The 13,411-nt window shown below is 44.7% G+C and overlaps 1 protein-coding gene across 1 annotated transcript; it reads right to left on the reverse strand.

Annotated features, from left to right (window-relative positions):
* Nucleotides 1-367: 367 nt before the first annotated feature.
* On the reverse strand, nucleotides 368-3,286 carry LOC136521379 (profilin-4-like). Its single transcript, XM_066515113.1, has 3 exons — nucleotides 3,042-3,286; nucleotides 1,345-1,482; nucleotides 368-758 (listed from the first exon to the last, which is right to left on the reverse strand). The coding sequence occupies exons 1-3, from the start codon at nucleotides 3,162-3,164 to the stop codon at nucleotides 624-626; spliced, it is 396 nt and encodes a 131-aa protein (XP_066371210.1). The 5' UTR covers nucleotides 3,165-3,286; the 3' UTR covers nucleotides 368-623.
* Nucleotides 3,287-13,411: the final 10,125 nt, after the last annotated feature.

The following is a 13,411-nucleotide window of genomic DNA, read 5'->3' on the forward strand; positions in this document are numbered from 1 at the left end:
AAATCATGCGCTCCATTCGGTGCCTATTTAGTTTCTAAAATTTTACAAAAATTTTCAAGATTTTCTATCACATCGAATCTTTGACACGTGTATAAAACATTAAATATAAATAAAAAATAAAATTAATTACACAATTTAGACGAAATTCATGGGACGAATCTTTTAAGCCTAATTAGACTATGATTGAACACTAATTGCTAAATAACAACAAAAGTACTACAATACCATTTCCCAAAAAATTTCGCCAACTGAACCAAGCCTCAGCATTTTTTTTCGCCTTCAGTTTTCTACTGATATATACCGAAAACAGAATACCATGAGAAATACAAAGTAACTACGGGGTAATTCAACAACGCGACCAAGCACAGCAGTAAAATGCACTCGTTATCATGACCAGGGAAATGTACATTACTCAGTGAAACAGCAGCTGAGTTTGATATGACGCGATGCCAAGCATAAACCCCAATTCAAATCCGTTCCCAACACTGTCACCAACCAACAAACCCAAGCTAAATTATTCACTGCATGCAATACGCCATGTCCATGCACAAGCCCACAGATTACAGAACCAAATGAGGTGCAAACTTAAGTGCCCAATGACCAAAATATAGCATATGACAAACTTAGAAGCCCTGTTCGACCAGGTAATCGCCGAGCCTCTCCACCACCAAATTGCATTGCCCCGGAGTCATTGGCTCATCATAGATACCAATAATCAAGGCCATGCCAGTTTTCTTGATAGTAATGCCTCCAGTGCCCTGTAACGAATGTGGAAACAACAGGGTAAATCAAAGGCATTTTCAAGAGTGTGTTTTCACATGTTTACTGAAAAATGTGGGAGGAAAGTGTTAAAACATTTCTTATATGACTAAGAGATACTACTCCAGAGTAGATTGTACATCCACTAGTGACAGTCTAAGGATTCGCTGCTAGCAGGTGTTCCACGTTACAAGTTAATTTTCATAGTTTCATGGGTGGATGCAGCCATGATTTAATGACAACAGACACAAACCACAAGGTAATTTAGACTGCAGGACAAATTACTGCCCACTTCCTAGAGTGATCTTAAATACATGCTATAAAAGCTTGTAGATGCAATAAACTAACAGAGTTCAGCAGGCATATTAATTAACCCAAAGTGATCATGACCATGTATCCAGGCATCTTTGATACAGTATTCCTCCTACCTAATAATTCCATACAAGCTTGACCCATATTAGATATCATAACAAGAATAAGGTACTACAGATACGAATTGAGTTTGTTTTTCAGTAAAATTAACATAAGCATACGAAAAAGGCATCAAAGCATTTCTTATATCAGACAATCTGTTCCCCACTGTACCTTCTTTCCTCGGATGACAACTCCAGGTTCACCTTGGATCACCATGTACTTTGTACCTCCAACGAAAAGACCAGTTGGTGCTAGAGTACCAGGTTCATCAAAGTCCTTAATGATCCCAGCAACCTCCTCAGGCTTTAACTGCAACAAGAAGCACGAAACATGAACATGAGAACACAGGGATAAGAGAACGAGGAGAAAAAGGTGATGGATCATATTGTGAACACAGGGATGTAACAATTGATGACACTCCATGACACCCTACATAAGGATAGCAACATAGACTCAAATCTCTGCTAGAACAACAAACAAATGTGTACAAAGCATCACACAATCTAAGTACTCCATATACGACAATGCCATGGGAATGATGGTAGGGCTCTGGAGATTGCTGTGTGTGTAATTGCTTAGAAACGGTGGATCATATCTTGTTCAAATGTCCTCTTGCCAGATTGGTCTGGTGTATTATTGGGGAGATTTTCCATTTGGATGGATGCCCTGTCAATTTACTGGCGTTCAGCGGTTCCTGGCTGCAAGGCAAGAGGCCTTTGCCGGCCAATCTACTGATTTTTTTCTTTGCAGGGTTTGCTTGGACTTTGTGGACTACTCGCAATAAGATGGCGATTGAGAAACATTTTCCCAAAGCCCCAACTGATGTCATCTATGTCGCGCTCTCCCTGATGCAGAAATGGAGTATCATGCTTAAGGAAGGCGAGAGGAAGCGCTTTATGCAAGTGAACAACGCCATTCATGAGCTGGCTAAAGACCTTCAAGACCAATGCTGCGATGCCTACTGATGTTTTTGAATTGTAATGGCTTAGCGCCCATCGTTTTGTCCAGTAGCTTGTTTCTCTTTTGGTTCAGTACCGATGCTGTTGCTTTGGTCTGTAACGTTGCTGGTAACCCAAGCGGATGGTTGTACCACCTGCTTTCTTAAAAGCTGAGGCAGAACTCTTTCAAAAAAAAACAATGCCATGGGGAAATAAAAGGCCAGGTCAAAGCCTGTATACTACTGAATACGGCAGACAATTTCCAAATTACATGATTTATTTTCCTTGGCTAGGCATTTGGCCTATGGAACAATGCAGGCCACAAGCTGTGAGCCTGTGACCAACCATGGGACACAAAATACAAATTCCCAAATCCCAACCGATAGCTACTTTTGCTTTAATAAGTACCGCACATAGGGAGGGGCATCAGAAAATCATCATTTAATAAAAACGAAAATTGTGTGATTTGGATCAATCACACAACTGACGCTATATAGGCATAAGCACATGCAGCTCAGCCTTTGGTGTGCCTCTAGCAGCCACTCTAATTTTACATGTAAATCAAATTGCTCTAGGCTTGCTGACTGGTAAGTCTAATCGAGCGAACAACCGGATCACGTCAGAAGCCAACAGCCCGATCCGGCCATCCCCCACTAGCAAATCCACAGTACACGGATCATTAAGCTTAAGGTCAGCTATACTCGCATCAAACGCCCAGAGAACCCCAGCAGCAGCAACCACGGCGGCGAGGGGAGGGGCTTTAGATCTGCATCTCGCCTCAGCGACCCAGATCCGGACCTCCCCTCGCTCCGATTCGGCCGGGCCGCGCGGCTGGGGCAGATCTGGAGTCGCGCGGGTCTAGATCAGCGCAGGAGCACAGGACAGGGCTAAGCAAGTAGGGCGGGAAGATATGAGATGGGAAAGAATAACCTGGGGGAAGCCCTCGGACTGCGCCCAGGGGCTGCCGTCGTGGCCGACGATGGCGGCGGCGCTGAGGTGCTGGCCATCGATCTCGCACAGAAGGTGGTCGTCGACGTACGTCTGCCACGACATCTTGCTCCGCGCTCTTCCTCCTCCTTCTCCGGCGACGACCTCGCTTCTTCTGCTGGGGCTCTGCTTGGTTCGCACGCGGTGTCTCGGTTGGACGGCTGGACTGGGGGTGCTGGGGAATATATCGGTTGCGTGGTTTGGGCGACTAGCCTGGCGGCGACAAGCCGTGGAATGGAACCCTACTTTTCCTCCGCTTCTCTTTTCCAATTTTCTTTTCTATTTATTGGTTTTATTTAAATATTCTTTGAATATGAACAGATAGAATAGGATTTATTATTAAAAAGAAGAGGTGGATTCAGGATTTTAGGTCAGTGATGTCGCTATAAACTCTTACCTATTAAGATGTAAATGAATAACATGTAGGAATAGATAAATAGTATAACAGGAATGCCTTTTACGGCCGTGCACACTCGTATCATGCGACACGCATACCTTCTCGGGCAATGTTCTCCGTGTTTGGGATTTGGGCCGTCCGATGTACGGTTGAGTGGAAGAACGGTGGAACTCACCTGCTACCGCCGCCAGAGAAGAAGGTCGCGACGTTAGGGTTTGGTTTTTCAGGGATTTCCATGTTCTCCAGGCTTAGAAGGAAGTTTCTGGGGAGGATGGCCGGACCAGCGGTGGTGGTGGTTGAGACGGCGGTGGAGGGCGGGGCGGTGGGGGTGCTGCCCGTGGGGCGGTGGGAGAGGTCGGTTGGGCGGTGCCAGCGACAGGGGCGACGACCGGAGAAGAAGAAGATGCTGAGATTAGTGAGGCGGACGCGGAGGCGGCGGTGCGCCGCCGAAGCCCGGGAGGGGATTGAGGCGGGGGCGCTCACTCCAGATCCGAAGCATAGGGTTGAGGTTAGCGTGGCAGTGGTTGGGATTTGGGCCGTCCGATGCGCAGTTGAGTGGAAGAACGGTGGAACTCACCTGCTACCGCCGCTAGAGAAGAAGGTCGCGACGTTAGGGTTTGGTTTTTCAGGGATTTCCATGTTCTCCAGGCTTAGAAGGAAGTTTTTGGGGAGGATGGCCGGACCAGCGGTGGTGGTGGTTGAGACGGCGGTGGTGGGGGTGCTACCCGTGGGGCGATGGGAGAGGTTGGTTGGGCGGTGCCAGCGGCAGGGGCGACGACCGAAGAAGAATATGCTGAGATTAGTGAGGCGGACGCGGAGGCAGCGGTGCACCGCCGGAGCCTGGGAGGGGGTTGAGTAAGCCTGGGCGTTCGGGTTACCCGATTTTTTCGGGTCGGGTAATTCGGGTAATTCAAAATTCGGGTAATGAAAATTGCTACCCGATATTACCTCCGAAAAAACACTACCCGCAAATTCGGGTACCCGATAATTCGGGTTCGGGTTCGGGTATTACCCGATATACCCAAATTTACAGAAAACAACAAACTACACTAAATTTCAGTAGCGATCTATATATAATTTCAGCAGCAATTTGTATAGAATTTCAATAGCAATTTGTAGTGAATAATATATTACAGTCACTCATTCAAATAGAGAGAATTATATTCTAATAAAGTGATAAGTTAAATGGTTCAGCTAACAACACATGATAAATACAAAGACAAAAACAAATCTTTGGGTAGTTCGGGTAGTTTGGGTACCGGGGGATATTACCCGAATTACCCAAACTAATTTCGAGTAATCAAAATCGCTATCCGAATTTGGTATCGGGTACCTCGGGTTCGGGTAATTCGGGTCCGGGTTCGAGTAATTCGGGTACGGGTAATGGGTATCGGGTATTTTGCCCAGGCTTAGGGTTGAGGCGGGGGCGCTCACTCCAGATCCGAAGCATAGGGTTGAGGTTAGCGTGGCAGCGGTGGAGGGTGGAGGAGGCGGCACGTCGCCAGAGCCTGGGTGGGGTCGAGGCGGGGGCACTCGCACCAGATCCGAAGTATAGGGTTGAGGTTAGCGTAGCGGCGGTGGAGGGTGGCGACGGAGGCGGCGGCTCGCCACTGGAGCCTGGGGAGGGGGTCTAAGCGGGGGAGGGGGGGAGAGGGGCTCCCGCCAGATCTAAAGCATAGGGTTGATGGTAGCATGGTGGCGGTGGAGCCTCGTCGAAGCCGAGCGAGGGGAGGTGGCGGGGAAGTGCAGGAGAAAGAAGATGACGCATGCGGGGGGAAGGAGGTGAGCGGGCGGAGTTATCCACGCCTGCATACGCGGACTATAGTTAATTCCATAGTATAATAGGCTATTGGTACAATACCATAATAAAAATTATCCGGCCAATTTAGACAAAATATAGAGACGAAGGTTTCCTATCCTGCATGTCCCATAACCATGTTGCCTTCATCTGTAGCAACATACAAATATATTTCCTAGCTGGAATTAATCTAAATATCCAATAAGTAAGCTAAGTAAAGAAGGGCGGGCCTGGTGCAAGCGGTAGAGTCTTACCGCCTATGACCGGAAGGTCTCAGGTTTGAATCGCGGTCTCCTAGCATTGCACAAGCAAGGGTAAAGCGGTCTCCTCGTATTGCACAGGTGAGGGTAAGGCTTGCCACTGACACCCTTCTCTAGACCCCGCACAGAACAGGAACTCTCTGCACTGGGTACGCCATTTTTAAGCTAAGTAAAAAGTAGGTGCTGGTTGTTAGTTGATCTCCACCAATTGGCCCAACGGCCAATAGGGCCCTTGGATCCGCGCCCTGATCGAGGCCGCCCAACCCTAATATAGTTGGTGGGCCCCCGTCGCACAGCACCATAAATAGAAGATGGGGGCCGGGGGCGCCAAGCACGAGGTTCGCTAGAGCCGCCTAGCACCCCACCTACAGTCCTAAACCCTAACCGATCATAGAGGGGGCGCTACCAGCGATGAGAAGCACCACCACCGGCCAACGCCGCCACTGCACCGCCGTCCTTCGACACAGCACCGCCACCAGGACTTCACCAAGCACCGCGATGATGAGCCCGTCTTCCTCCAAGGCGGCTAATGGTTTGCACCCCCTTCACTCCTCTCTTCCTCACTCTATTTATTAATCCAGTACTAGTAGATGCTTCTAGGACTCACAGTTTATTCCAAGTGCAAGTAGACATGCTAGATTTATGCCTAGAGATCCTGCTTTAACTCTATCAATGGTATCAGAGGCCTAATTAGGTGTAGATCTAGCCTATCGGATGAGAAAACCGAGTAGCAGCTAGAAGGAGGTGATAGATTCGTTTTTGGGTCTAAACAGAGGGTTCATCGAACCCTAAACCCAAAATTGGGGAAGAAAAGAAGTGAAGAAGGGCCTTGGGTTTTGAAAAGCAACTCAAAGCCGAACCCTAACCCGCGAATCAGACTCGGGGAAGAAGAACAGTGAGCGAAACCCTAACCCTAACCAAACCCTAATCCCCAAATCGGACAAATCCGAGAAGAACGAAGCTAGATCCACGCGGAGAAGAAGAAGGGAAAGGGGGAAGAGGCCTACCTCACTGTGCACCACGCTGTCGCCTCACCGGCGTGCGAAAAGAAGGCCGAGCGGGGAAGCTACTTGTCGGTCTTGTGCGAGCTCCAGCCAAGGGCAACGCCGCTAGTCCGCTCGACGACAGCGCGCTCACCTATGTGGGGAGCGCGCACCGACGAGGGGGGCGGCAACGTCACCATGATCTCTCCCTTTGCTCGGTCACCGCTGCTGCTCGTTGCGCTGAGAGAGAGGAAAGGGAAGGAGAAGAATGAACTTAGGGTTTGGGGTGCGGCCGGCCGAGGGGTTTGATCTCCCGATGACAACGGCTGGCCGTCGGATCTGGATGAACGGTTGCCATTCACTGGACCGAAATCGGCCCAGGCAGGCGAGCGCGGCGGGCGACTTTGCCGGCCCAGGCCCAGGTTGCGGCCTAGGCGTGGGGAGGTGCCGCAAACGTGCGCGCGCGAGCTGCTGCTGTAGGCCAGGCCACACACTGTTGCTGCTGGGCCGTTTACTATTGCTGTAGGCCAGGCCAGAATGAACAGCAAGAAATGATTTGAAGTTTATTTAATTTTCAGAAGCAGATTTGAATGAATTTTGATGAATTTCGAAGGTTTAAAATTTCTGGTAAAATTACACTAACGTGTTACTTTTTTCCAGAAAGTAGATATAAACAAGAAAATGCTTCTGAAAAGTAGATAATTATTATTCATTCATGTTTCCGCTGTAATGTTAAAGTTTATAATCTTCTAATTAAATTCGAACTAATGGGAGAATTTAATTTCAAGAGTAGTCAATTTTAATCAGTAAATTATAATATTATTATTTTTCTGACCAACATTGATAATAGCAATATTATAATGTTTAATTATAAGTTTTTCATGCATTAATTCTATTTATGTCCAATGATGATGTAGAATTAGTGTATAAGAATGTTGTATGTTTTAATTTTGACCAACGTTAAATTAAAGCATGCAATTATAATGTCATATTTTCTCACTATCTCTGACGGTGTTTTTAGGACTCAACCCAATGGCATTCATCTCGCACATACCACCTCTAGAAGGGGGCAATTACAGAGTATGGCGGGAGAAGTATGAGCTCACACTTGCGCTGTCCGAGAATGACTTAGCGCTTACCTCCCCATGCCCTACTGAGTCAGTGGACCCAGTGAGGGCAGAAAATGAGACTGATGCTGATTTCACTGCTCGACAGCGAGATCATGCGGAAGTTAGAATGAAATATGATCTTGATCAGAAGAAGTGGGACATCTCGAACCGCAAGTGCTTGATGGTGGCCAAGTCCACTATTTCAGATGCTATAAGGGGATCTATCCCAGACTGTGATACCACCACAGAGTACCTAAAGAAGGTATAGAGTCAGTTCACTGGCTCTTCAAAGGCTTATGCTAGTACATTGATCAAGAAATTGTTCAATAAAAAATATACTGATGGCGGTATCAGAGAGCACATTTTGAAGATGAGCAACACGGCTTCAAAGCTGAAGCCAATGGATTTGGGGCTCAAGGATGAGTTCCTGATTCATTTGGTTTTTGCTTCCTTACCAAAGGAATATGAAACTTTTGTTGTTAACTACAACATGCAGCCCAACAAGTGGGACATAGAGAAGCTCATCGTAATGTGTGTGCAAGAAGAGGAAAGGCTAAAGTCCTTACAGGATGACTCTGCTAATCTTGTGAAGGATAAGAAAAAGAACTTCAATAAGAATGCCAAACCTTAAGGAAAAGCTCCTCAGACTGAGCACCATCCGAAGAACAACAATACTCAAGTTAAAAAGGATCAGTGCAAATGGTACAAGAAGTATGTACACTACCAGAGAGACTGTCCTGACTTCCTGAAGAACCTTCTGAAGAGAGGTGATGATTTCATTACATTCATAGATGAATCCATGTATTTAAGTTATGCAAAATCTACTTGGTGGATTAATTCAGGTGCAAATATTCATGTTGCAAATTCATTACAGGGATTCCATACGAGGAGGACCCTGCAAAGAGAAGAAATAAGAATTAAAGTAGCAAATGGAGTTGAAGCTCAAGTTGAAGCCATTGGAGATCTTTCTCTAGAAATAGTTGATAGTTTTCTACTTAAGCTTTCAGATGTTCTATTTGTACCCTCTTTGCGAAGAAACTTAATAAGTGTTTTATGTTTAGATGACGATGGATATGATTGCCATTTTGGTAATGGCAAATGTCGGATTGTTTATAATAATAAATGTGTTGGTCTTGCCTTCCAACAAGACAAGCTTTATTTATTATCACTTTCTGAGAATGTGAATGATATAAGTACTAAGAATGAGAATGCTTCATCGTCTATGAATGCAACAAATAAGTAAAAGAGAGTGCATGATGTATCTTCGAAATTATGGCACTGTCGTTTAGGCCATATTTTGAGGGGGAGAATAGAGCGATTGATTAAGAAATCAATTCTTCCGCCTTTAGAATTTTCAAATTTAGAACGATGCTAGATTGCATAAAAGAAAAGTATGTTAAGAAAATAAAGAAAGATGCCAAATAAAGCGCAGGAATTTTAGAAATAGTTCACACAGATATCTATGATCCTTTTCCTGTGAAGAGAGTGGATGGTTATGATTCATTTATAACATTCATAGATGGCTATTCTCGTTTTGGCTATATTGATCCAATTAAAGAAAGATCAGATGCATTGGATAAATTTAAGATATTTAAGGCTGAAGTAGAGAATCAGCACAACTTAAAAATTAAGGTAGTAAGGTCCGACCGTGGGGGAGAGTACTACAGTCGACATACCCCATATGGCCAAGTTCCTAGACCTTTTGCAAGGTACTTACAGGAAAATGGCATAGTAGCCCAGTATTCTACACTGGGCGAGCCTCAGCAGAATAGAGTAGCTGAAAGACGCAATCATACCTTAATAGATATGGTGAGAAGCATGATAAGTTTCTCTACCTTACCAATAAGTTTATGGATAGAGGCGTTAAAAACGGCCATTCATATTCTTAATCGAGTGCCAGGTAAGTCGGTACCCAAGACACCGTATGAGTTATGGACAGGAAAGAAACCCTCACTAAACTATTTACTTGTGTTGGGTTGTCCAGCTATGGCAAGAAGTATTAACCCAAACATAGGGAAGCTGGACTCCAAGATAGTCAGCTGTCATTTTATTGGCTATCTAGAAAAGTTAAAAGGTTATCGCTTCTATTGTCCTGACAGATAAATGAAGTTTGTAGAAACAAGACATGCTGTCTTATTGGAGGATGATATGATCAGAGGGAGCATGGTAGCGCGAGAAATAAGTTTTGAAGAGAAACGGGTATATGTGTCCACTCCTATGGTTTAGGAACTATTCTTCACGTTACATGTTGTTGTTGTACCAACAGTGCAAGACACTATAGTAACAGCACCTGTTGTTAGTTCTCCTATGGCAACCATGAATGAGCATGAGGAACCTGTCCTTTAGGATCCCCAAGAACCCATTGTCATACATGAGGAAGAGCAACAACAGCCTCATGTAGAACAAGCATCATCTAACGAGGCCCCTAGAAGGTCTCAAAGAGTCAGGAGATCAGCTATTCCTGATGATTATAAAGTTTATGAATGTGAGGAATTTCAAATAAAGGGTGATCCCACCTCATTTGAAGAAGCCATGAGAAGCACTCACTCATCCAAGTGGCTTGAAGCCATGGAAGATGAAATGAAATCAATAAAAAACAACAGAGTTTGGAACTTAGAAACAATTCCTAAAGGAGCCAAGACAGTATGCTGTAAATGAGTCTACAAAACTAAATATGACTCCAAAGGGAATATAGAAAGATTTAAAGCGTGACTTGTGGTGAAAGGTTTCACGCAAAGAGAAGACATAGATTACAATGAGACATTTTCTCTAGTCTCATGTAAGGATTCTTTTAGAATCATAATGGCGCTTGTAGCACATTATGACTTAGAATTACATCAGATGGATGTAAAGACGGCGTTTCTAAACGGGGATTTGGAGAAAAACGTTTACATGGCACAACCAAAAGGTTTTATTGTGGAAGGAAAAGAACGCATGGGATGCTGCCTAAAGAAATCCATTTATGGATTAAAGCAAGCTTTAAGACAATGGTATTTAAAGTTTGATAGTACAATAAGAAAGTTTGAGTTTCAAGAAAATATAGAGGACAATTGCGGTTACACAAAGTTCAAGAATGGAAAATACATTTTCCTAGTCTTGTATGTGGATGACATCTTGCTCGCTAGCAGTGATTTTAGTCTACTACTAAAAATAAAGAAGTTCTTGTCCTCAAAGTTTGATATGAAGGATCTCGGTGAAGCTTCGTTCGTCTTAGGAATAGAGATTCACCAAGATAGAGAAAAGGGGGTTTTAGGATTATCACAAAAGGCATACTTAGAAAAAGTTCTAAAGAAATACAGTATGTAAAATTATAAGTCATCACCTGCTCCCATAGTCAAGAGCGACAGATATGGGGAATTTCAATATTCTAGGAACCAATATGAGATCGATCAAATGAAAGCGATTCTATATAGTTCAGCTGTTGGAAGTTTACAGTATGCTCAAGTGTGTACTCGCCCTGACTTAGCATTTGTTACCGGGTTGCTTGGCAAATATCAGAGTAATTCAGGAATAGAACACTGGAAATTAGTAAAGAAAGGTTTGCGTTACCTGCAAGGTACGAAGGGTCTCATGCTAACATACAGAAGATCTGATTCCCTACACATAGAGGTGTATACAGATTCTGAATATATGGAAGATGAAAGAAAGTCCACGTCAGGATACATATTCACTCTCGCAGGAGGAGCTATATCATAGAAAAGCTCAAAGCAAACCGTCACTACATCGTCCACAATATATGCCGAGTTTGTAGCATGTTATGAGGCCACAGGGCAGGTGAATTAGCTAAAGAAATTCATGCCCGGGTTAAAAGTGGTAGACGACATACATAAACCACTCAAGTTATACTACGATAATAATCCAACAATATGTTATGCTCACAACAATAAGTCAAGTGGTGCTGCCAAACACATTGACATAAAGTATTATGTTGTGAAAGATAAAGTTCAGGATCATATAATTAGTCTTGAGCATATAAGAACAGAAAAGATGCTCGTGGATCCACTTATAAAAGGCCTACCACCCAGCGTGTTCAGAGAACACTTAGTTGGCATGGGTTTAAGGGAAAGCCTATGATTCCTAGACAATAAGGGCCTAGTTAAGAATCTGTTTCAAAACAGAGAGGTGCATTGTAGCTGTTTAATCTAATGGCAAGAGACCGTGACGATGAGGCACGCTCTATGCACTGATCTGTGATGGAATGGGAACAAGAGAAAGTAAGTAAGTTAAGTTTAAGTTATAAGTAAGATCAAGGGGGAGAATGTTAGTTGATCTCCACCAATTAGTCCAACGGCCAATTGGGCCCTTAGATCCGCGCCCTGATCGAGGCCGCCCAACCCTAATATGGTTAGTGGGCCCCCATCGCACAGCGCCATAAATAGAAGGTGGGGGCCGGGGGCGCCAAGCACGAGGTTCGCCAGAGCCGCCTAGCACCCCACCTACAGTCCTAAACCCTAACTGATCATAGAGGGGGCACTGCCAGCGACGGGAAGCACCGCCACCGGCCAACGCCGCCACTGCACCGCTATCCTTCGACACAGCACCGCCACTGGGACTTCACCAAGCACCGCGATGGCGAGCTCGTCTTCCTCCAAGGCGGCCGATGGTTTGCACCCCCTTCACCCCTCTCTTCCTCACTCTATTTATTAATCCAGTACTAGTAGATGCTTTTAGGACTCACGGTTTATTTCAAGTACAAGTAGACATGCTAGATTTATGCCTAGAGATCCTGCTTTAACTCTATCACTGGTATCAAAGGCAATACAAAGGAATATGAAGTAACATGAAAAAATGATGCGTTTAACCACATTATTAAGCAAGTGGTTCACTCGGCGCAAGCCGATTGAGATAGTTGGACTTAGTTCTTGTGAGGAAAAGACAAAGGCAAAGAGAGCTTCAACATGTTCACGCTAATTGATATAGAGGCCCAAAGTAACTCATTGGTAGTGCAATTTTGTTATCTACTATTGTCACTAGGGCAGACCTACTGATGTCATACTCAGTAGAAGGCAGCGGATGCGCTTGGCAAGGTAGATAGTCGATGTTGTAACATGACAACATTGCTTATATGCTAGCTCCACCTCTGTTAAAGAGTGAAGTAATACTCTTGTCATTTTTTTATTTACAAAGTGTCTTCATGCCCTCCGTATCTTCTATGTGATCCAAACTCACGACCTAACTCATACGAGTTATAACAACTCGTATCCAACAACGATAGGGTATCTGACTTCATGATGTATTGGTTTAGTAGCAATGCATGGATATGTTTGCTAGTATCTTATAAAAAGCAATGTTTAGAGATTCCTCTTAGTTTAAGCGTAGATCAAGAACCCCAACTTTGAAAACCACATTTGTATCATATATCAAGGAAAACAAAAAAAGGAAATAAAGACGACGTAAAATCTAATCGAGCAAATCCAACAAACGCCTCTTTATCTCAACAACCTTCTCCAACTCCAACAAACTCTAGTTAGGGTTAGAGGTTGAGGTTTGAGGATGGAATTCGTAGTTGCCAAATTTGAAACGGATAGCTGGAGGTGGCTGCCGAAACAATGGTCGCGATGATGTGTGGGCCGAACAGTTGGCGTTAGCGGCGACGCCTCTTATCGAGGTGGTGGTATAGGCCGATTAGAGAGGATTGGTGGTGAAGTGTTGACCCTGCAGTTTTTGTTAGCGGTGGTGGTGGTACGTAGAGACTAGGAACTAGAGAGTGGTGGATCTGGAGACAATGCTGCTACTAGATCGGGAGGGGCGGTGGTATAGGCGGTA

Source organism: Miscanthus floridulus, chromosome 18, assembly GCF_019320115.1.
Source record: "Miscanthus floridulus cultivar M001 chromosome 18, ASM1932011v1, whole genome shotgun sequence".
In the NCBI taxonomy this organism is placed as follows: domain Eukaryota; kingdom Viridiplantae; phylum Streptophyta; class Magnoliopsida; order Poales; family Poaceae; genus Miscanthus; species Miscanthus floridulus.